The sequence below is a fragment of the Hydra vulgaris genome, chromosome 14 (genome assembly GCF_038396675.1).
Source record: "Hydra vulgaris chromosome 14, alternate assembly HydraT2T_AEP".
Taxonomy (NCBI): domain Eukaryota; kingdom Metazoa; phylum Cnidaria; class Hydrozoa; order Anthoathecata; family Hydridae; genus Hydra; species Hydra vulgaris.
Window position 1 is genome coordinate 13,626,045 of NC_088933.1, and position 25,854 is coordinate 13,651,898.

The 25,854-nt window shown below is 28.1% G+C and overlaps 1 protein-coding gene across 1 annotated transcript; it reads right to left on the minus strand.

Moving 5' to 3' along the window:
* Window positions 1-555: 555 nt before the first annotated feature.
* Window positions 556-20,072, minus strand: LOC100213097 (transcription elongation factor 1 homolog). The gene is made up of 4 exons (XM_065817119.1): window positions 19,830-20,072; window positions 19,635-19,705; window positions 11,023-11,090; window positions 556-883 (listed from the first exon to the last, which is right to left on the minus strand). Exons 1-3 carry the CDS (start codon window positions 19,943-19,945, stop codon window positions 11,026-11,028), a joined length of 252 nt encoding a protein of 83 aa, XP_065673191.1. The 5' UTR covers window positions 19,946-20,072; the 3' UTR covers window positions 556-883; window positions 11,023-11,025.
* Window positions 20,073-25,854: the final 5,782 nt, after the last annotated feature.

The following is a 25,854-nucleotide window of genomic DNA, read 5'->3' on the forward strand; positions in this document are numbered from 1 at the left end:
GAGATGTCAAAAAGTTATCGGTTTGTCATTTATAGTGGTTGCTACTAATGGTCCAATAAGTAACCGATGAGCAAAACTCCAATAAATCGCTTATATAGACTCACTTCAAATCCACTATAATGCTGAAACAATAATGCTGAGTCATTATAAAGTTGTGATACATATGATACGCTACATTATATCAATATGAATATGAACATTCAAATTGATATAACAAAGCATATATTATGTATCCCATACATATCGAGTCATATATAATAATATATAAAATAAATTTTAAAATAAAAATAAATAGTAAATAAATAAAAAATAACAAATAAATAAATCTATATTAATAATTACAAAAGTAATATCAAATTTTGCGTTTTTTCGAGACCCAAAATAACATTTTTTTTTAGTCGATTTTTAGATACAATATGGTACTTGTCAAATAATGTCTTAAAAGAGGTTAAAAACAAATTCTACTTACAAAAAAAATGTTTTACATAGCGATATAAAATTTTCCAAATCAATGTCTTTTATTATTTAAAAAATGAAATATAAAAATCGCTCATATATTTGTTAAATTCAAATATCTTCCTATTTATGGTGACAACATATCTTTAAATTTCTCAATACAATCTACATATAAGGACTTCTAAACATTATTTACAAATAGCTCAATAATATTATATAATCATTAAAATATATAATTACAAAAAATTATATAAATATATAATTATATAAATATTATTTATTAATAACTTCTTTTCTAATTTCAAATTTTTAATAAATTGCGCGTTTAAAATATAGTTTGAAATTCCAAAAGAGTTTTTTATTTGTACATAAATACAGTTTCTTCCAACAAACATTTTTCGAGTTGAACGATTTCACCACTTAAAATCTAAAAGCAAAAAACTTTTAAAAACTGGTTTCTTATTTTCTGTTTAATATATTTCACTCAACTAATTAAGTCTAATTAATGACACGGTGCGTAGGAACATGCTCTGAGACCTTGCAACACATCTCCAGAATTTTTTTTTTGTTTATTATCAGAAGACTCTTCCTTATTTCAAAAATGTGAAAAACAATTTTTTTCACTGGGGGCCTAGGGAGAAATCACGTATTTTAGGCGAGTGCCTAATAATTTTATTGTTCAACATAGGTAACTAAGAGCTATGTGACATACTCACATTTTTAGTACGTTAATACTGGTATTAAATGAGGATGACTTGCAAAAAGTCATTACCGTTACCGCGGTATTACCGCAAACATTGTCCCAATTACCAAAGTATTACCACAAACATCACAAAATTGCATTAAAAAAAACATGCCCGCCATGTTTTTTTTATGCAATTTTCTAAGTAATCACAATATGATTGAAGTTGCACACTTTGAAGGAGGACGGAAAAGTGTGGAATCTGGTTTCCATATTAAACTGACGGAGAGCAACCAGCTGATTGGAAAATTATTCGATGGTGATAAATTCCCATTATTATTAGGAGTAAATGAAAACAAACAGGTAAGTAATCTATTACCTACAATTTTTTAAAATTACTTGAATGCAATCTGTATCATTTATTTTGAATTTTTATTCATAATCAATTGGTAAAAAGATACTCCTATGGTGTGTTGCAAAGACTTTGAAGAGCTTGTAGCAATGTTGCTTCATCACAGACATCAAGAAACAAATGATGCTGATATCAAATTAGGTGTAAATGGAGGGCAAGGATTCCTTAGAGTTACTCTATCAATCACCCTAAAACCAGAGTTAAAAAATAATTAAAATCTCAAATAAATTGAGAAAGTGACGGATATGCGTTCAAAGATTTCAAAGATACAAGTGTACATAAAATATTATACTGGCCATTTTGCCTTTATTGAACAAAAAATACCATAATCTGCGGATAATTTTGGATAAATTGAACATTTCTTCCTTAGATTACACATCTGAAGATCTAAAGGTTTTGCTTCAAATGGTTAGGAAACAAACTGCAACATCTAAACACCCTCGTCCGTTTTGCATGACCTCATCTCCTAACATTCAAAAAGCTGATCATTATTCTTTAGATATCCATCAATCAGATATCCATTGGTCATATAATCTTTGTGCAGATTATACCACCAATGGATATCTGATTGTGCAAAATTAAAAATTCATAAATGTTGTTCCCCTTTATTAACATGGGACAAAAAAAAAATAATAGAGCTTGTAAATATTCCCAGTCAACATATACTTTTAGGTGTTATAGACAAAATTTTAAAAGAGATTGAAAAAAATCTGTATGAAAACAAGGAGTGTGGTTTACTGTTTGTTAACAGATATCTGTCTACGATATACACCTGCAGAGTATCCTACCAAGGGCAGCATCATTCGGAAGGCAATGCTTGCAATAAGTTGCTTAAAAACATAGACAGCTTTGAGCTGTTTTTTCAGGAGTCCAGTCATGGAGATCCCGTATCCAAATACATTAAGGTACTTAGAGATTTTGAAAAAGTAGTCCATGGCTATTTTGGAAAATCACCAAGCTTATGTCGAAGATATAGAGCAGTTCTCTATGAGCTATAGAAATCTAGGGGCTACAATTCCTTTGAAGGTACACAAAGTTGAGCAACATTACAACGAATTCATCAACAAGAAAGGTGGAGTCTTCGGTATGATAAATAAGTTTTAAGTTTGACAAAAAATTAAAATTATATTATTTAATGATAATAATAGTAATTAAATACTTATTATTACAATAATACAACAGTTTATGCAAGTTTAAACTTGCATAAACTATGACGATTATTCATTAAATAAACTAAAACTTATTTTGTGCATTTTATATTCTGAAGGCTTAGATTACAGGACCGAAAAAGTCTCGAATCCATTTACCAGGATTTCAATCAGTTTTGGCAAATGGGAGAAGTTGGAGAACAAAGCCCTAACTATATTGAAGCGCTAAAAATTGCAGTTGTTGCTTACAACTACAAACACTTTTAAAGTAGCTTTCAATTTGCAGGTAGCTTGTAAAAAGTATAATATTAACCTCTTATGAACAATTGTTTGACATAATTTCTTGATTATGATATGAAGATTTATGACATGCAAAATATAAATAATAATTAAACCACATAGACCAGAAATTTTTTTTTATGGTGATAAAGTAATTGTAGCTAACCCTAATTCCCCACCCCTAGAGTATGGTTCCTTAAAAGAATTTTCAAATTTTGTGTTATATTAAACTAGATTAAAATTCATAGATTGATTTTGAATTTCATCAAAAAAAATTTCTTGTTTGAAAGTTACAATCATTTAAAGTTATTTCAGGGGGTAAATTTGTGAAATTTAAAACTAATAATCATAAATCTTAAACAAAAAGATATTTTTTGATGAAACTTGAAATCTGTTGAAAGATTTTGGTCTAATTTCTGATAGAACTTAAATTTTTTTTTTTATCTTAGGAGATGTAGTCTCATAAAAAAAAAAAAAAAGAGGGCAATTAGGAGTCAAGACAAGGGGCAATTAGGAGTCGGGACAGGGTTGGGTTAGCTCCAATTACCTAAACTTTTTGCAAATCGTTCTCATTTGATACCAGTATTAACATACTAAAAATTTGAGTATGCCACATAGCTCTTACTTACCTATCTTGAACAACAAAATTACAAGGCACTCGCCTAAAATATGTGATTTCTCCTTAGGCCCCCGGTGAAAAAAGTTGCTTTTTACATTTTTGAAATAAGGAAGAATCTTCTGACAACAAACAAAAAAAAATTCTAAGGATGCGTTGCAAGGTCTCAGAGCATTGTCCTGTGCACTGTGATGATGAATCAAAAACTCAATGACGAAGTGTTGACAAATTATCGTGAATTCTATGCTGATTCAAACAAAAACAGAACATGCAAAACAAAACAAAAAATAATTTGCTTTTATTATAATTATTATTTATAACTATAATAATCCTTAATAAGTATAATGATTTAATATATATAAATATATTATATTTATATATATTTCATAGTATTCAGAACCAAGCTTTTTAAATAAAAGTTGGCAATAAGGTCGTTCATAAATTACATCGCACAATTTTTACAGTTTTAGATAACAAATGGTACCAACCCCTCTTAACTGAAATTTGTACACCCTCCTAAAAATTTTTCTGTGTGATTTTAATTATGATATAAATTTTTTCACTACAGTAGTTTCGACTTAATTGAATAAAAAACAATGACTATTTGTCTGACAAAACAGATCAATAACCTCTGAGTATATTTTGAAAATAAATATATGATTTTGATAAGCAGAGGCTATATCACTGACTGATAAAGCCCTAGAAGCAGCAAAGTGGACATTCATTCACTGACTTATATATGGATAGACAAATATAGTGTATAATCAATACAAAATCAATAACTCTTCCTTACCCCACCTCTCACACACACATTGTGTGAAGCCATTTGCAGACGACCTATAATCAGATGTATTATAAATACATCTGATTATTACAAATATTCATTTAATATTCTTTAACATATTGATGTATCAGATGTATTATAAATACATCTGATTAGATGCATCTGATTATAAACCAGATGTATTGTAAATACATCTGATTATTACAAATATTCATTTATTATTCTTTAACATATACATTAGGGCAGGTCGATTTTAGAAATGGATTTTTGGACCAGTTAAGATACCTAATAACATATCATAGCCATTTTATAAAGACTTTATTATCAAATTTTTTTTTTTTAGAATTTGCTCATCTTGTTTTTATATTAAACATTTTTAATACAAATATTTTCTTCACTTTCTTCCTTGGTTGGTACATTTGAAAATTGCTTTGAATTTTCACACTATTACAAAAATAAATAACCAAAAAAAATTTTTTGAATGATTTAAAGTCGTTATTTACAGCAATATATTTTATAAAAATAACTTTTTTAAAAAGGAAAAAAGAAAAAAAGGAAAAGAAAACATTTATAAATTAAACGAAAAATAAAATAAACTAAAAAGAAATAAATGTTTTAAAAGAAGAAAAGAAAAAGAAATATCTGAAAGAAAATAAGTAAAGAAGTATTGAAAATAGAAGTGATAAAAAAGGTAATGAATAAAATAAATAAAAAGAATGAAAAAGAAAGAAAAAAAACTATTTATACTTTGAAAAAAGATAAACAAATCAAGACTTTTTTATTTTTCATAGTATTAGTTTATATATTAGTATATAGTTTTCTTTCAAATATTTCTTTAGTTTTCTTTCATATATTTCTTAAGATTCTTTATTTACCATTAATTTTTTAGTTATGCTGTTATGCGGTCATGTAGTAATGATTTTTTTTTAGTTTATAATTTAGTGAATTATTTATTAGTGAATAATTTCAGTGTATAAAGTTTTATTTAATTTTTTTATCATTGTTTTATTTTTTGGTTATAAATTATTTTTAAAGTGTGATATATAATTTTTTATGATTATAAATTATTTGTTTTTATACTCATTTCAGCCATTTTTAATTTTATGCTGCTTTTTTTTTTGTTGCCAAAAGAACTTAACATAATTTTTTGTTTTGTTTGTAATGTTTTTTGTAACTTTTGTTTTAATTTTCTCAGTATTTTTCTGTTTATATTTTATTTATTTATTTAGCCATAGTATTTGCAATATATTTTGGTTATTATATTATAATAACTATGACTAATATATTTACTAAACTTTTATAATTTTTTTTAGCAGTAGTTATTTTTACGTCATTGTTATTTGTTATGTTTTTCAGTTTTTTAATGTTTGTAACTGTAACCTTGTATGTATAAATGATTGCTGTATAGAGTTATACTGATTTATTTAAATTATTATAAATACTATATTATTATTATTACTTTGTATGTAAAAATGATTGTTGTATGGAAAGTTATACTGATTTATTGAAATTATTATAATTACTACATAATTATTATTGTTACTATTGTTAAAATAACAGGTTATTATTATTTACTACTATTATTAGTAGTGGTGTAGTGATAAACGAGAGGTTCTGAGTTCAATCCCCACCACGTCCCTGGTAGTACCACGCTCAACATGTTTCTCTGCCCAGCGGCCTTGTTTGTCAAGTTTCGTGTTTCAGAGTAATAGAATTGAGAGAGGGTTATAACCACAATTAAGTAGCCTCCTCATCTGTATTGGTCTTCTGGGTCTTGGGGAGGTGAATTATTAAAAAAAAAAAAATTATTTATTATTATTATTATATATTTTTTTTTTATTATTATTACCATTACTATTTTAATAATTGTCATTAGGTGTCTACTTAATGTTAGTAGTTTATACTATTTGTAAAGAACCATTCGCCAAATTATTAAATGAAACTATTTTCTCAAAGACATCAACCAAGACTTAAAAGATTATGGAATTGCAAAAATGATAGCAATGGATTTAATAAAATATGGCAGACTGAAAATCCAAACTTTCCACTGTTTGAAAACTAATATATGGTAAAGTTAATAAATAAATAATACTACTAATAAATGATGAAAGGAAAGCGGATTAATCAAAAAGCTTTTTTTAAAGTTAAGCGTAATAAAAACATTGAGAAAATTTTAGATACTTTTTTTGATGTGTAAGTTTGCAAATGTAATCTAACTGTTCATTCTTGTTATTACAAATTTGTAAAAAATGTAGAAGATTTATAAAATATGTAGAATTTGTAAAGTGCGTAGAAGAAAATGTAATCTACCTGTTAATTCTAGTAATTATAAACTTGTAAGGTGTGTTGAAGAAACTGTAATCTACATTTTACAAATTTATTATTACAAGAATGAACAGGTAGATTATATGTTCCTTCTTGAAATGATAAATTTGTAAAGTGTGTAGAAGAAAATGTAATCTACCTGTCCATTCTTGTAACTATAAAGTTGTAAAGTGTGTAGAGGAAAATGTAATCTACTTGTTTGTTCTTGTAATTACAAATTTGTAAAGCGCATAGAAAAAAAATTGTGCAACACATCAAATAATTTGCCCGACTGAAAGAATAAAAAAAACTTTTTAATAAAGTTATAAATAATCGTACCAAGAAATATAATCTTATCATTAAGATAATTTATGCTGTATAGACGTACTGCATGCTTTATTTAGCATCTTGCATATTCAATAATAAATAGTTATCATATTAGTTATGCTACTGACATTCTTTGCTAAATCTGAAATCTTTTGTAAAACGGTGTTGTCTGTGAATAATTAAAAGCTACCTCTGGTCAAACCAAGACATTTTGGTTTTAAAATAAATGAGACAATTTGTATTTTTATTTATGAAAATTTAATATTTTTTTAAATGTGCTTCTTACATAACTTCATGGATTCAGGCTGGCATGGAATCTTTTATTCCCTCTCGACGATTCCAGGTCAAGCCTCACTCTCCTCCATGGTTTTCCTCACACTGTGCTGCTGCGATTGCCAATCGAAACCGTTACTTCCATATTTATCAGCAAAACAATTCTCCAGAAAGCAGACGTCTGTTTATTACTGCTAGAAACAACTGTAAAAAGGTTTTGTCTAACGCCAAAACCCGTTATTCTCAGGTCATGAAATCTCGTATCTCATCTCAAAAATTAGGCTCTCGTGACTTCTGGAGAATCTTTAATAATATCAATAATAAGGGTAAATCTATAATTCCACCTCTCTTGTATGGTTCAGACTTTGTCACCTCACCTAAAGACAAAGCCGAACTGTTTGCTAAAAACTTTTCATTAATATTATCTCTTGATTCCACTAATTGCGTTCTACCTGATATTGCCAACAAACAGGTTGATCCATTGCTTGACATTCATATCACTCCAGCATCTGTATCTAAAGTGATTTCCTGCCTAGACTCTTCTACAGCTTGTGGCCCGGACAACATACCTGTTATTGTCTTGCAGAAGTGTTCTCCGGAGCTGTCGTCAATACTCTCAAAACTATTCAACAAGTGCTTATCAGAGTCTTGTTTTCCAGCCTGCTGGAAAGCTGCATCTGTTATCCCTATCTTCAAAAATTCTGGGGAGCGATCTGATTCGTCTAACTACCGTCCCATAAGTCTTCTTCCTATCATAAGCAAGGTTTTTGAATCTTTAATTAACAAACACTTAATTTCTCATCTTGAATCTAATAACTTACTTTCTGACCATCAATATGGATTTCGATCTTCCCGTTCTACAGCTGATTTGCTAACAGTAATAACTGACAGGTTTTATCGTGCATTAGATGAAGGTGGAGAGGTTAAGGCCATCGCTCTTGACATTTCAAAAGCGTTTGATAAAGTTTGGCATGCTGGTCTTCTCCATAAGCTTTCTACTTATGGTGTATCCGGCAACATCTTTAAGATCATTGAATCCTTCCTTTCCAATCGTAGCATAAAAGTTGTCCTCGATGGACAACACTCTTCTTCTTATTCTGTAACTTCAGGGGTTCCTCAAGGTTCTATCCTTGGCCCTATACTCTTTTTAATTTACATTAACGATCTTCCAGATATTCTCACATCTAAGGTGGCATTGTTTGCTGATGATACTACCATTTATTCTTGTCGTGATAAGAAACCAACACCCTCTGATTGCTTGGAGGGGGCATTTGAGCTTGAAAAGGATCTCACTTCTGCTACAGCATGGGGCTCACAGTGGCTGGTGAACTTTAATTCAGATAAAACTCAATTTTTTTCAGCCAATCGTTATCGCAATAATTTAGATCTTCCTATATTTATGAACGGTTCCTATATTATGTACTCAATTAGTCATCTACTCTTCATCTTCTAGGATTAACTCTTACTTCCAATCTTTCTTGGAAACCATATATCAAATCAGTTGCAAAATTAGCATCTGCTAAGGTTGCATCTCTTTATCAAGCTCATCATTTTCTTACTTCGGATTCTATTCTCTATCTCTATAAATCTCAAATCCGGCCTTGTATGGAATACTGTTGCCATATCTGGGGCGGATCTTCTAATGATGCCCTTTCTCTTTTAGACAAGGTGCAAAAACGCATTGTAAACATAGTTGGACCTGCTCTTGCAGCCAACCTTCAACCATTATCACATAGTCGTAATGTTGCTTCTCTTTCTCTTTTCTACAAATACTATAATGGACACTGCTCTAAAGAGCTAGCGTCTCTTGTGCCATCTACTAAAATTCATTCTCGTGTTACTCGTCATTCAATTAAGTGTCATCCTTTTTCTGTGACTGTTCCTAAGTGCTCCAAAAACGCTTATTCGTCTAGTTTTTTTCCTCGAACATCAGTTCTTTGGAATTCGCTTCCTTCATCTTGCTTTCCTGATTCATATAATTTGCAATCTTTTAAATTGTCTGTCAATCGTTATCTTGCTCTGCAATCTTCATCTTTTCTCTTACAGTAACTTCCAACTTTAATTAGTGGCTGCTTGCAGCCTTGTTGGAAGCGAAGATGTTAAAAAAAAAAAAATAAATAAATAAATTTTTGGTTTGTACCATTCATTAAAATATTGTGTTTCCCAGAGAAACAATCATACCTTATAACAATATTTAATTTAAATTTATTTAAAAATTAAATTTTTTAAAAATTTAAATTTATCCTAAAGGGTTGTTTCCACTTAGATCTGTTGATTGTAAGAGTGTTAATAAGGCAAACTAATTTTTTGATAGAAAAGAAAAATATCAGAAGTAGATTAAAAAAAAAAATTCTCAACAAATACATCACAATCAAATCATTTGAAAACAACCTGGAAATATTCTGCAACAGTATACAATGAACTTAACAAATCGATTATAAGTAAAACTTGGGTTTACAATTTGTTTAAACTCTCAAGATTTCCCTGAAGTTGAATTCATAAGTTAGCAGTCTTCAACATAACATGCATTTCCCTGAAAAGGCATCATAAGTTTTAAGTAGTGATCAAAGATTTCTTCAGCATATGTTCTTAGAGTTTTTAGATGAAATTTCAACATTAAATATACTTAGAGGAAAACTGGATCATTAAGTTTTTTTAGATAATTAACTTTGGTAACTCGATTGTTGTGACTTGGACTAAAGGTATTTACCTTCCTGAAATGCAAGATCAGCTTCACCAAATAAGGAGTAAATTTTCGAAAGGTGTAGTGTCACATAAGTTAATAGACTCTTGGTCTAAATAATGTGTTCTGTTGTTGTAAGCCTATAAAAAACCAGAGTAAATTGATTTCTTAAAATCAATTTACTTGGACTTTGGAAAAATCACTTCTCAAATTATAAAGTCTATAGTACAAATTCCCTGACTCTAAAAACATTTAGAGTTGCTGGTTCTGTCTTCTCATGCTAAATTCGAGTTACTGGTTCTTCTTTTTCATGCTCAGAGTTTCGAGAAAGCTGTGAAAATGACATCAGAAGTTTGCCATAAAATATGTATGGAATGGAAGCAAGGCATAAACAGATATTAGTATTACAAAAAAAATTAAGCCATCAAAGAACCTTTCTTCAAAGGTTTATATTGTCAAAGTTATGATGACATGAATATGCTTTTTATATTATATTTTAACAATAAATAAAACTTTTTTTGTTGACGATTTTTTTTCATTTTTTAACAAAAAATATTTAAAAAAAAAGTAAAACAACCACATTATTATTGACACTTGTTTTAATACATTCATTTCCTTAATTAATTACTGTTTTTTATATTGTTTTTTTAACCTCCTCATATCAGCTTTAACAGTGATAAGAAATCTTATTATTATCTTTATATATAAAACTGTTAACAAAATTAAAATATCTGTTAAAAATTATTCAAATTTTAAACTGACATTTTATTATTTTTTACTGCTTAATTCCTCAAATTTAGTATTTAGTTAGTAATATTTGAAAATAATATTAAAAATACATACAAATTACAAATTGAAAAACATATTAAAACTCAGGAAAGTTATTTTTTCTATACCATAGAAAATTTTAATTATATTTAACTTTTGTTAACTAAAGTAATTGCAACATGTATACACACATTATCTTATATTGTTATTTATATTAATCACATGTATACACACATTATCTTGTATTGTTATTTTTAAGGTAATTATACAAAAAGAAATAAACAACTTACATATTATGCATTTGCCTCTTCACAAGCATCAATCCAATCACCAAAAACATCTACAGGTTCAGATAAATCTTATAATAACACTAAGGAAATAAATATGTTTAAGCAATTATTGCATATCCATTAAACTAATGCTTTTTATAAAGTTAATTTTATTTTAAATTAATGATATTTAAAAGTTTCTTAAAACTTTATGAAAAATTAACGTTTCTTTTAAATTCAATTTATTCTAAAACTAAAGTAAACATTAGTAAAAAGTTATTGTCATATTATCCACAAACATATATATATTTATATACATACATACATACATACATACATACATGTTAGTGTGACTGGGCTCTAGCAGACATATACCTGCCTGAGAACACTAGCAGATCCGAGAAAAACCATAATAAAAGCATGGTGTCATAAAATAATACCTAAATAATGCTTTACATAATGATTTGAAAAATGATTTGAAAAATAGAAGCCGTTCAAAAAGTTGGCATGCTGGTCTTCTCCATAAACTTGCTTCATATGGTGTATCTGGGAAAGTTTTTGAGATTATCAAATCATTTCTTTATAACCGCTTTATTAAAGTCATACTCAAACACACTCTTCTTCATTTCCAGTAACTTATGGGGTACCTGACAACCTTACATTTAAATTGGCTCTATTTGCTGATGACTCAACTTTATATCTTGTCTTGGCAAAGTCTTTGATCACTTAGAACAGGCAGCCAATCTTGAACCTGATCTCACTTCTGCAACAGATTAGGGCTTGCAGTGGCTTGTAAATTTTAACTCAAACAAAACTGAGTTATTTACTGCAAACAACTATTGCAATACTGTCAACATTCCTATATTAACAAATGGCAACCCTCTTATTGAGTCCTTTTCTTTACATCTTCTTGGATTATCCTTCACTAGTGATCTTTAATAGAAACCATATACACAATCGATTGCAAAGTCAGCATCTGGTAAGGTTACTTCTTTTTTGAGCTTGTCATTATCTCACTTCTGATTACATCCTAAATGTTATGTCAATAATTTCCAAGCTCTTCAACTCAAGTCTTTGTTTTCTAGTAACTTCTGATTTGATAGTAATTGCTTGCAGCCTTGTTGGGAGTGAATTAGAACAACAAATAAAAAAAAGTTCAAAAAGCCCATTTAAAATACTAAACAAGTTTTAAACTGACTTCTTTATTCTTTAATATTCATGTGAATTAAGATGTTTTCTAGTAATAAATGCATACTTTATACAGTACAAAAACGGTTTTTCACTACAAATATTGAGCAGTCAGATTTTTTTGAACAACTGGATATCTTTGAATAGTATTTGAAATAGACTATTTTAAAAAAAAAAACTCTTTGAAATACTATAAAAAACTCTCTTAACTATATCTATTTTGTTACAGCAACATTTAAACAACTTTTTAATACCACCTCAGTCAAACTTATTAAACAAATAAGGGAAGTGGTGTAGAGGTAGAGTGCTTGCCTCATAAGATAGAAGTTCTGAGTTTGATCCCCACTATGTGCGCGGTAGTACTGCGCTCAATTTGTTTTTCTTCTCAGCGGCTTTGTTTGTCAAAGTTTTGGAGGTGATGTCATCATAATAATTTTTTTTGAGGCATTGTTGCAACTTACAATATAGGTATTAAACATCACTATTAATGAAAAATATATTATTGCATTTTGTGACTTTTCTGAATAGTCTTTTAAGTAATGCTAATTTATTTGACAAAATTAGCAATAAATCTTAACTTTATGTTGCATGTCTTTTTGAGGGCAATAATAAATTCATACTTTATAATTGCACCAGGGTTAGGCTAAAGGATGGGGAAGAGGGAGGGGGTTAAACTGCAATCAGACATCCCCTCCCCCCTCAAACAAAAAAATTTATTATTCTATTTCTCATTTTGTTATACCAATAAAAGTTTTTTATTTAAGCTTTTTGGAGGCCTCATGAAGCAATAACTAGAAGTAATAAATTTATTTATTGAAGCTAATTTTTTTTATCTTTTATAAATTTTATAAATTTCCTCATTATTATTTTAATGCTTTGTTTAGATTTCATGTTGTTAATATTAGTTTCCTGTTACTTTGCAGTAATTTTATATATACTTAAATAATTAATGAATGTTATATGATTAATATAAGATTGGTAAATAAAATATAATTAACTTTTAATCATGTATTAGAGGAAGTCATATGACACAACCAATCAAATGAAATAATTTTCCATAAACTAAATAATGTTATTGGTATTTCTAAAAAAGATTTATTTTGCAAAATATTTCAAAATCAGATTTTGAATATGTTTAAAAGTTGGAAAATTATGGAAAGGTGTTCTATTGGATTAGAATGTAATGTTGATTGCCACAAGCAAGATTTAACAAGAAGACAAGGTCTTTTAGACCTATCACTATTTTCAAGTGATGAAAAACATGAGTTACTATGGAGAACTGGTTTATTAGATTGTGGAAAATTGCTTACACTAGTTTGCTATTATCATAGAGAACACTTTAGAGTTGCAAAAGTAAAGTTAGTTTCTCAAGTTGAAAAAGAAATCTATTTAATCTATTTAAATATTTAAATACTGTAATCTATTTAAATACTGTAATCTATTTAAATACTGTAATCTATTTAAATATTTAAATACTGTAATATATTTAAAAACAAGAAAATTGAAAAAAAGTCAATTTTGATACTATTTTGATGATTAAAATGATTCAAATTAAATAAACTAAAGAAATAATAAAATAAACAAATCGTTAGTATATTAATGTAAATGAATTGTCCAAATGTCCAGACTGTAAATGCAAGTCCATTGTTGGCAGTATGGAGTTATTTATACCACTATTTAGTATTTTAAATTCTCTATTGTTTGATATGCCACACAAATTTAACAAATGAACTATTAATGAGCTATTAATATTTTTTATTTCAACTATTACACAAAAACGTATTTGTTCATTATCTCAAAATGATGTTTTTGGACTTGGTGCGTTTCCCTTGTATACTGACAAAATGCTTTTTTAAGAAGAAATTTTTTTTATGAATTTAAAATTAATTTATAAACTAATAATTGAAGGGCTTATTTTGAAACAATGACAAGCCACAAAAACAAATATTTGAGAAAAATGACTTTCAAGTTTTATTTAAATCTATAAAATCACATTTTGCAGTAAGATGATTTTATAATTATAGCTCCAATTTTAAGAATTATGCCTTAATATCTTTTTGGCTATTGTGTATACTATTTATGATTATAAAAATGATAATAACTCATTTTTAAAAAAAGTGTGGCTTATCATTGTTTCACAATAAGCCCTTCAATTATATTCATATGTTCTTTACAATGGTGCTGAGTTGATTATAGTTTTATAAAAAAAATTGTTTATTTTTTTATAGAAAATATTTAGATATCGCTATCAATGGCAATAAGTTTTTCTTGGCTAGCACAGGAAGATATTTGTTGAGTCCCATCAAATCATGTTTTATCTACCATTGATCCCCTATCTACAACAAAATGGTCATATATATAAAATTTCATACAATTATTTGAAAAAATAACATACAATTATTTGTATGTTATTTTTTCAAATATAGTTAAAATATTACTGTATGTAATTATGTATAATTGGCACAATTTTACTACTCAAAAAAATCTCAAGGTCACTTATCTTAGTCTTTTTAACAAAAAAGGGAAATGGGGATGGTAAAATACCTAATTGCACCCCCTCCCCCACACAGTGGGCCAAACAGCTGTTTTCACGGACATTAGCTTATAACTTTTGAACATAAAATGTTATGGGGTTGATTAAGGACTTTTTGGAAAGGGTTTATGTGTAAATTTTGGAAAAACTCAAAAATAATTTTGCTGCAGAGTATTTAGGTCATAATTTAAGACCAAAATATTGAAAATTTCATAAAATTTTCTTTTTATTGTTTATAACAAAAATACGTATTAATGTATATAAATATTTATGTAAGGTGACCATTGTCCCGATTTTTACATAGGAGAGCGCAACACTAAACTAATATTAATTACTTTGGCACTGCCATATAATTAAAATTTACAAGCATCTCAAAATGGCTGAATATTGAACTTTTTAGGCAAGTTGACTTTAGATATATTGCTTTTAGATATATTTAAGTTCTAAACTGCAACAAGCTGCCTACATTTTGCCCATTTATTGCAGACAGTAGTAGCTAATCAGAAAACTTATCTGTAAAGACTTGTGAATGAATAGAATAATGCTACAGTTATTTTCATTTAGGAATACTTTAGCGATTTTAGGATTTTTTCTAAAGTTGAGGAGGTCATAATTTTTTTCTAATTTAACACAAGTTAATAAAAACCACTTTTTTAAAGAGAGAACTATCCAGAAAATAGTTCTAGAAAAAATGAGACACTTGTTGAAAGCGAGAAAAAAGTTATACAGCTCTAAAGTAGCCTGTTTTGACCATTTGTAAATCAAGGGGACCACTGTGTCCTGTTTGTAAGGCTATAATTTCTGAACTGTTGTACTTGGAAGTCTGAAATTTCAAATTTAACCTATCTACATAATGCACATAACAATATGTAAAAATTAGGAAAATCAGAAATGGTGACCCACAAAGTTTTCTTTAAATTGATTGAAATATAATGATTTGACCCTTGTACTAACTAGATTAAATTTGGTCAAAAATAAAAGGGTAGGGGTAGGGGTAGAGGTGTTGGACAAAAAACCTTTTTTTAATCTCTAGACATACACTTTTTGCTGAATACATCTTCCCATTTAAAAAATATGTACAAAATAATGTAAAACTATTTGCATTATTATTTTTTAACATATTTTACAAAAATTTAAACAAAAGAGGTAGGGTTATTACTTTTACTTTTTCTGTTTAAAAGTGCTAAGTTGGCACAATTTAGTTAAAAAACATCTTATTCCTCTTTGTTATAGGAGTTTAAAAATATATGGGTTTACTAGTGCCAACTTAGCACTTTTTGAGATTAAATTTTAGTTGTTTCATTAGGTATTACATGTAAAAAAAATTTTGTGCAATAATCTACTAAGTTAACATTCACATTTCCATAAACTGCAGTCTAAGATTGTTTCTATATACAATTATCACATTAGCACTGCTTATATAGTGACATTTTTTCTTATATAATGTCAAAAATGACTTTAATGTATCATTTGTACATATTACCTATCTTTTGCAACAAATTTATGTTATTCAAACTGGTATATTTTCTGAACATATTATGCTATATTTTGGGGTATTTTGACCATCAAAATACCCCAAAATATAGGCCTTCATTATTCAATTTACATGTAACTAAGGTGGTCTAAATAATTTTTTTAACTTGAAATTTGTATCCACTATACAGAAAATTGTCTATGTACCAAATTTCAGGATAAATATTTTGTTCATAAAATATTGGTATTTAACGACAAAAAAGCATCATTCAAAAAATGCTGTCAGCATAAATAAGAAAACCCTATAACGTAAAAAAAATTAGCAAAATCCAAGACATGGGGTGACATGAAACTGCTGATTTGATATGGAATTACCCATACTTAAAGCTACATAATATCAAAAAACTCCAAGACTACTAAATAAACAAGGATAATGATGTATGTATGTATTTATATATATATATATATATATATATATATATATATATATATATATATATATATATATATATATATATATATATATATATATATATATATATATATATATATACGACATATATATGTATACGAGGTGTGTCCAAAAAATACCCGGAATTTTTAAATTTGCAGGTTTGAGAGTCCGATTGTCAGCATTTTTTTTTTTGAGTTGGTATACATGCCAAAAAGTATATTAAATTATCAGCTATATTCATTGTTTACTTTGTCTGTGGTAGTCGCTAGGGTTTGACGTGTTTAAATGAGCTCAGCTATTTTTGCTTGTTTAAAAAATGGAAGAATTGAAGAGTTAAAGAATTTGTATTAAATTTTGCGTAAAAAATGAAAGTGTAACTAAGTGTGTGAAAATGTTGCAAAAAGCCTATAGTGAGTCTGCTATGAAAAAAACAAGTGTTTACGAGTGGTATAGGTGTTTCCAAGATGGTTGCAAAGACATTGAAGATGAATAAGACGCCGAATAACAATAAGAGAAGTTGCTGATGTTGGCATATCAATTGGCTCACGTCATAACATTTTTTCAATCCAAGTTTGCTTGAAAGGGTCATAACAGGGTGATAAAATATGGGTGTACAGTTATGACGTCAAAATTAAAGCACAATCGTCGCAATGGAGATACCCTGAATCACCAAGACCAAAAAAAGCACCTCAAGTTTGATCAAATGTTAAGGTTTTGCTTACTGTTTTCTTCGATTATAATGGCATAGTTCATCATGAGTTCTTATCACAAGGTCATACGGTTAATAAGGAGTATTACCTTAAAGTTATGCGACATTTACATAAAACAATCCGAAAAAATGCTCCGATTTATGGCAAAACAATCCATTGCTTTTGCACCACAATAATGCACCTGTCCACTCATATTGCTTGTTTATAATTTTTTGGCCAAAAACAACACCATAGTCATGCCCCAACCTCTTTATTCACCAGATATGGCTCCGTGTGACTTTTTCTTATTCCCAAAAATGAGGAAAACCTTTTAAAACCCATCGTTTCACAAGCATAGATGACATTAAAAGTGCATCACTGAATGAACTAGAGGCTATCCCAAAGATTAAGTTTGAGAAGAATTTACAGGATTGGCAGAAGCGCTGGCACAAGCGCATAGTATCAAATGGGGATTACTTTGAAGGAGCCAACAATAATGTAGACGAATATTTTTTCGAAAAAACGAAAATTCTGAGTATTTTATATATATATATATATATATATATATATATATATATATATATATATATATATATATATATATATATATATATATAATAAATATATATACATATATATATATATAATAAATATATATACATATATATGTATAATATATTTATATATATATATATATATATATAAATATATATATATATATATATGAGTATTTTATATATATATATATATATATATATATATATATATATATATATATATATATATATATATATATATATAATAAATATATATACATATATATATATAATAAATATATATACATATATATGTATAATATATTTATATATATATATATATATATATATATATATATATATGAAGGCCTTTGCTTCGATACCTGTGATCAGTCAAATGGAGAGCGGTATGTATTAAAGGAAACCAGTGAAATAATTTCAACCCCACCTAGTATAATGGATGGTATCAAAAATACCAAAGCACCGGAAGTAGGCATACCCGGCCAGTTTAATACTCAAAGCCCTGCTACCGTAGAAGCACAGAGCAATACATTCTCAAGAGTAGGACAAAATATTAAAAGACCTAAATACCTAAACGACTAAATTACTTATTAGTTCAGCATTTCTTTCATTGATAGGAGTAATTCCCATGGACAAATTCAAAAGTGGATAAGACTGTTGTATTTATAGCGCATTTTGAAAACATGACATCATTTCCTGTCGATTTAAAACTTGACACTTCAGCGAACAATATATATCAATTGCGTTCTATCATTAATTCTATTATCGCATTTTACTTAGATTAAAATTGTTATTGTAGTGACTTTATATTTGATTAAAGCCTAATATTTAATGTTGTATTAATTTGCGGGCTCACAACAATATGTATTCCTAGAAGTGCAAAACAATCAGATCTTTATAAGCTTTGTCAATTTAGAAAAGATCAACAAATTAAAAGTAACTGCTGTAAATACTGTTGTAAGTCTAAACTTAATGTTAATTTTTCCTAAATCAATTGACATAAAAATATTTAAGAGTATTTTGTCAAGTGACTGTAGCTGCTATAATCCATCCATAAAAAAGTTAATGACACTAAAGTTTTTGCATCTACTTTTCTCAAATTCTTCATAATTGTTTATATTAAAGGACATTGTGAAGATATTTGTACTAGAGATAAAAATTGTGCTGTTTTTTCATCAAACAATGTTGAACTGTTAAGTTTTCCTTTAAACTTGGCTGATATGGTGAAAGTTATTTCTCATAAATTTTCTCATGTCTCAGATGTTTATAAGTTGACCTAATAAAACATTTACTAATTACAAGTCATAATGTTTGCCTCTGACATTTTACTAGTGAACCTATTAAGAAAGTAGAGAAGGCCTTCCAGTTGAAAACACATTATTTTGTTTTGACCAATATCAGAGTGATCAATTGAGTAGGTTAAATTTGTCTGGTGATAACATTTGCAATTGGATATTTTACTCATATATTTTATTTCACTACTTTTACACTTGGGTTTGTCTTTTTAATGGAATCTTACTTTCATGAGTTTACTTTTGTTTCAAAATAACATATATATATATATATATATATATATATATATATATATATATATATATATATATATATATATATATATATATATATATATATATATATAAAGCAAATTTATTAGAAATTGTAATAATATTTAAACTTAAAAATCAAAATAATAATGATAATATTTCACAAATGATGATTTTAAACTATAAAAAGGATACATGTAATTGGCGTCTGGAAGTCTTCCAAACACACTCTGCACGATATATGTCCAACGTTTCGTTGCTTATCCCTATTCAAATTTATTTCATATTTTATTTCTAATACTACTTTTTACCCTCACAGATAATAAAAGTGAATAAAAATAAAACAATTTTAACAAGTTTTACAGTAATTAATTTAAACGAAACGCTTACATTTTAACATCACAAGATTTTTCATGATTACAAAATGGACAGTTAAATTGATTCTCTAAAGTTCCAAGGATTTTTTTTTTTTGTGGAGCTTTTCGTTTAGCTCTTCTTCTACCCATTTTCTTACAGATATATAGCTTTAGTCTTTCTTTAAGATAATTTCAAAACAGTGATGCTTTATTATTAGAGCCTTTCGTCGTTGTAAGTGCGTGTTGATCGACTTCGTGTCACACTCACGAATGCGAATGAATTAGTCAGATAATCCATTTACGCGTCTTATTTAAAAAAAAAAGTCCCTAATTTAACTCCCGAATTTCAAAGCCATACATTCATTTCGTTCAACTCAAATTTAAGAATAGTTTAAGAAATTTGCCTGATTCTTACAAAAAAATGGCTTTTAAGTACTTTAGAAGATTATTTGTAAGAATTAGGCAAATTCCTGAAATTGTGAAATTGACACCACTCTAAATTGCTTGAGTTTTTTATTTAATGCCTAAAATAAAGAAAACCTGTTAGGCAAAAAAAAAATCCGGAATCCGGAAAAAAAACATGGAGTCCGGGTTTGAAGTTTTGAGGTTTTTTAAATAAATTTGTGAAGTTAAGTTTTTGCATTCATTGAATCTATTTTTCTATGTAGCAGCCTTTAAATCCATTCCAGCTCTAGCCCGATAGGCGACATTGGTACGGAGGGAGATGTGAACTTCTTGTTAAATGCTTTCCCGCGGTACTCTGCGATAAGACCGTAAGGACTTCTGGGAGCACCTAAAATAACTACAAAAAAAAGAAAAATTTTTTCGGAAAGACAAAAAGTTTCACATAACTTTTTTAGTTAATACCAGATGTAACCCAAAAAATGTAAAATTTTCCAACAATAGATAAAAGACCAATGCCAAGAATAATAGAGAAGTTGATTAAAAAGAGTCAAATAGAAATCAAAAAACCAGGTACTTATAGTTTTGGTGGTTTATTAGTTATAACAAAAGAGGATGGACTTTGATTACATTCTAAAGATAAAAATCTTAATTTAAAGCAATTAGAGACATCTGGTAGAGTTGGATATACTACAATGAAGCCTGATGATTCTAAAAAATACATCGTTTAAAGAAAATTAAATTGGAAACGTTCCATCAAGCCATCAACTTCAATTCTGAATGATTACATAGAGGAACACGAAAGTAGTAATGAGTCAATAAGTGACAATGGCAGTGATGATTTATAGGGATCTATAAAAATGATTTTGCAAATTTTAACACTGGGAAAACAAGTGTTGTGATAAAGAGATTAATGACACATTTTAAATGTGTTGGCTTTCAGAAACCTCTTTATGTTGGTTGTCAACACCATATATTAGTTCGATTAATAATGTCTGGATGACTTTTTTGAAGGTAATACCTTTCGACTAAACCGTCATATTATTTCGTTAAGCAATAAGCAGTAAATATGACTATATAACATTGAACTTTGACAATAGTGGTGTACAATTGAAGGAGAATGAACTGAAATGGAGAGATGACATGCAGTTTTTGAAGCATCTGATTAACGTAGTGAAATACTTTTGGAATAAAAAGGAATTTCCTAAGGTTAATTTTAAAAGTTTACCAAATATAAGCAAATCTAGATTGAACTCCCGGGCAATTTATTTACTACTTGCTCACATAGTAATTCTTTCAAACAGACAACAACTTGAAATGGCAGTTAAGCTTGTTGCTGGAAAATAGGCAGATAACTGGTTTTCAAACCAATTGTTTAACCCTGAAAATGTTAAAGAATTTGAGGAAGCCATTAAAGATCATCCAGAGGCTATCAATACATTCACAAAGTTTCGGTGTGATATTCTTTCGCCTATAAATACGCAAGAGTCCAACATTTGTGCCAAACGAGCAGTAAAAGTTTTAGAAGATATCAAAAGTAATTTGCAAATCTGTATTTGAATGTTTATTAACAAATCACGATTGAAGCAAATGCAAACCCTTTTAGGTAATGTAGTTTTATTAATATAGTTTTACAACATTTTAATGTTTGGTTAATTTGATCAATATAGCTTTATTACGTGATATATATATATATATATATATATATATATATCTATATATATATATATATATATATATATATATATATATATATATATATATATATATATATATATATATATATTACTTATTTGAACATAAATTATTATTTTAGGACAACGCGGAAAATATTTTAATTCAAATTACCAGTAAATAATTTCTTGGCGTATTTGATTAACAGCTTTTGGCTCGCCTCTCTAGTGGGTCAGTGCGTGAGTTTTTTTCTAGTTGGTCAGTGCGTGAGCTTTTTTCTAGTGGGTCAGTGTGTGAGTTTTTTTCAGAATATGACATGCTCATTGAGTTTTTTAAAAATACTATACCTTTAATAATATATATATATATATATATATATATATATATATATATATATATATATATATATATATATATATATATATATATATATATATATATGTGCAGCAGCCGCTGCGGGCCAGAGTGTTTGAAAAGGCCAGCAAGCAAGTAATCAATTCTTTTTTTAATTAGTTAAAAAAAAAAGGGAAAGAAAGTAAGAAGCCAATTTAAAACGAACTGCTAATCTAAATGTTGTTGCGTCATTGCCTAAATTGACAATATTTTTTTCAAAAAATAAAGCGAAAAAACTAATTCAAAACGTCGATGAATTTTCTACCAAACCGACTAACTAGATACCTCAAAATAATTGCTGGAACTTTGCAACGCGCCTCAAAAGAGTTATCATGACGGCATTTTTTGAAAACTAATAAATGCTCATTAGGCAATCAGTGAGCATCCGCAATCTGCTAAACATAAAAATACCATCTCTAACTTTGTTATTCAAAGTTAATAAAGTTCCAGGATTTATCGTATTTTTGTTAAACAGTATCAAGATGAAAAGGATTATTAGAAAAATGTCTTGCATCGGGAGGTATCAATCATCAAATTTCTTTTTTCCGGGTAAATTTAAACTATATTTGTATTTTTAGATTATTTATCTTTTTTAACCTAATAGTCTAATAATATATACACATTTATGTAGACCTGTTAAAAAAAAACAACTAACGAGTTATTATTTTACGCATGACGCATCAGAGGGTTAACATTTCGTCAGTCAGACCAGAAATTAGATTTGTCATAATGGAAATTTTCTTGGATCATTAAAGATACTGGCTAAATACAACCCGTTTTTAGCTAAACATACAAACCGTCACATAAATCAAAGAAAAGGTAGCACTTCTTACTTATCTGCTAACATTAGCAAAGAGCTCATCGAGCAACTTGGTGGTTTGCTTTTACAAATAATTGGTAGATATAAATCGCTTTTATATTTTTATTTGATATACTTTGAAATTGCTTTAAAAAGAGAATTTTACAAGTTTAAAATAACATGTTTTATACTATCAAATTATGTTCCGACAGTTATTGAACTGTTGCAAATATTATAATATTATTGTCGATTTAACCATAGACATTACGCACGTAGATCAACTCACCTTTGCTGTTCGCCATGTAAAGCCTGACGGAAAACGAGTTAAACGTTTTTTATCATTGATTCGAATGAGAGATTACGGGGTTTAAGTAGGTTTAAGCTGGGGCTTAAACTTGTCAAAAAGACATTAGAGATGCACTGCATCAACATTACTGATTGCTGTCGACAGTTGTATGGCAATGTCTCCAATATGTCTGGGGTGTACACTGAGTTGCAAGCATATTTTAAGGAATTAAATCGACTAGCTGAATATGTTGCACGCTCCGATCATTCTTTAAATCTGGTTTATGTTGCAGTAGCTGCGTTTTGTATGACAGCTGCTTTCTTTGCCTTTCTTAGACAGCTAACTTTTTTTTTAACTAGATAACTTTTTTTGCTTCAATACATTGCTAGGAAGTCTTTCTGCTGCTGTTACAAATTGTATAAGTAGAAAAGAAAGATCTGATTCTCTAACGCTTATTCTTTGGATTACCTAGTCATAAATACCACAACTAGTTGCTGGTTTTTGTTCTTATGTTTAACACAAATTTGTTACTCATTTGTTCACAGTTATATAAGCAATGCTATTACTGCCAGGGGTAGTACAGACAAAAGTAATTTAAAACGTCTTTACCGCTGTCAGAAACACGCTATGTGTTTCTGACAATCAATTTTGCAGATCGATTCTTAGAAACTAGAATTTTTTTTATGGAATATGAGAATACTCAATGTATACGAATTAGTTGTATTTAATAATTTATTCCCTTTAGTTTATAAAGATTTATTAATTTTGTAACCCATTAATAAAGTCATCTTTAAAAATAATAACTTTGTAAAAAAACTGTTTTTTAAAACAAGATTTAATCAATTTTGTATTTCATATTATGGATCATATCTCTGAAATAGGATTTATCGATAAGTTTTCTAGTCTTTAGAAATAAATTAAAAAACTTCATTTTTTCAATTGAAGATATTATTGAATACTTTTGATAATGCAGTTTACAATATATGATGAAATATTATGATTTAATATGTATATTTATATTACAGTTGCCCTAGAACTTTTATTTACAAGTAATATTTATATTACAGCTTTATTTCTATCTGGTATTGTAATACATGTTGTTTTTCAAAAAAAGATTCCGTCGATCAGATCATCAGGATCTTCTATCAGAAAAAAATTAGTGGGAGATGTGAGAAGAAGTAAAAAGGAGGCTGGAGAGGCAACAGCCGTTATTTAGCTGGGGGTTCAACATTACTCAAAGACGGTTCTGTGGATAATTGTATCATCCTTGCAAAAAGTTTAGCAAAATATAGCTGTATTTCTTCGACAGAAAATAAGAAATTATTATGGGTTTAGAAAAAGATACAATGATGAAATAACTGATGTATTACGTTTTTAATCAGGTTTTTTCAATTTATAAAACAATTACAACATTGAACTTGAGCGTCAGCGTGGCACTCTTTACAATCGGCTTACGAAATACCGTCGGTTACAAAAATTCCTCATGGTAATATAGGTAAGTATCAAAACCATTATGAAATTCGGAAATGTGTCTCATTGTTAAAAAATTTTAAAATATAAAATACAGTTGGAACCAGTTACAGAAACAACTGAGAAAGAACGAGTTAGCAAAAAAAGAACGGTAAGCTTTACATGAGATATTATATTTTATTTAAAGCGTCCATGAGATATTATATTTAAGCTTGTTTAAAATTACAAGAGAGCCCATTTACTTGCAGATGTCAATAAATATATTGAAAAAGAGAAAGATCTGTAAAATATGAAAAACGATTGATGAATGGGATATTTATTTTAGTTATAAGCAAAAAATAGTAGATCATGTTTTTGTTTTTCTTCTTTAGTTGCCTTATTTTAAATGATAAATTAGTTAAAAAACGAGCCAGTATAAGATTTTTAGAAATTTTTGTTGATGAGAATTTATCCTGGCTTCCTAAAATAAGATATATTCAATCTAAGATCACCAATACAATTGGTATGATGTATCAACTTTGTTCGTATAGCAATAAACAAAGTCTCAAACTAATATATTTTGGATTAATTCATTGCTTCATCAGTTATGCAAATATATCATGGGCAGATACTCAACAATCAAAACTTAAAAAAACTTATAGCTTACAAAAACATAAGTGCAGAATCATTTACTCTAAAAATAAGCGTGAACACGCCAAACCTATTATGAAAGATATGAAAATGATGGATGTTTTTGAAATAAATATCTATCAGCATTTAATTTTTATGAATCAATTCAACAATAATCTCTCTCCTGAAAATCTTAACAACAAGTTTGAAATAAATAGAAATGAAAACTATTATTTAAGAGCAAATATAAGTCACACGTATAAACTGCCTCAAAACGTTAATAAATATACCGAATATAGCATTGTATATCGAGGTCCAAATATATGGAATACCTATCAAAAAAGATTTAAATGTATGGCAAAGTCATTAAGTTTGTTTAAGGTTCAAATCAAAAAAAAAATTTTTAAAGCTTGAGTAACTCTGAAG

What these genes read in the sequence shown, in the direction of transcription:
- LOC100213097 (XM_065817119.1), bottom strand. Translation starts at nt 19,945, where the DNA reads ATGGGTAGAAGAAGAGCTAAACGAAAAGCTCCACAAAAAAAAAAAATC. An exon ending in AAATCTTGTGATGTTAAAAT is followed by an intron (nt 19,706 to 19,829) that starts GTAAGCGTTTCG and finishes AAATTTGAATAG; the next exon opens with GGATAAGCAACGAAACGTTG. An exon ending in CTTCCAGACGCCAATTACAT is followed by an intron (nt 11,091 to 19,634) that starts GTATCCTTTTTA and finishes TGTTATTATAAG; the next exon opens with ATTTATCTGAACCTGTAGAT.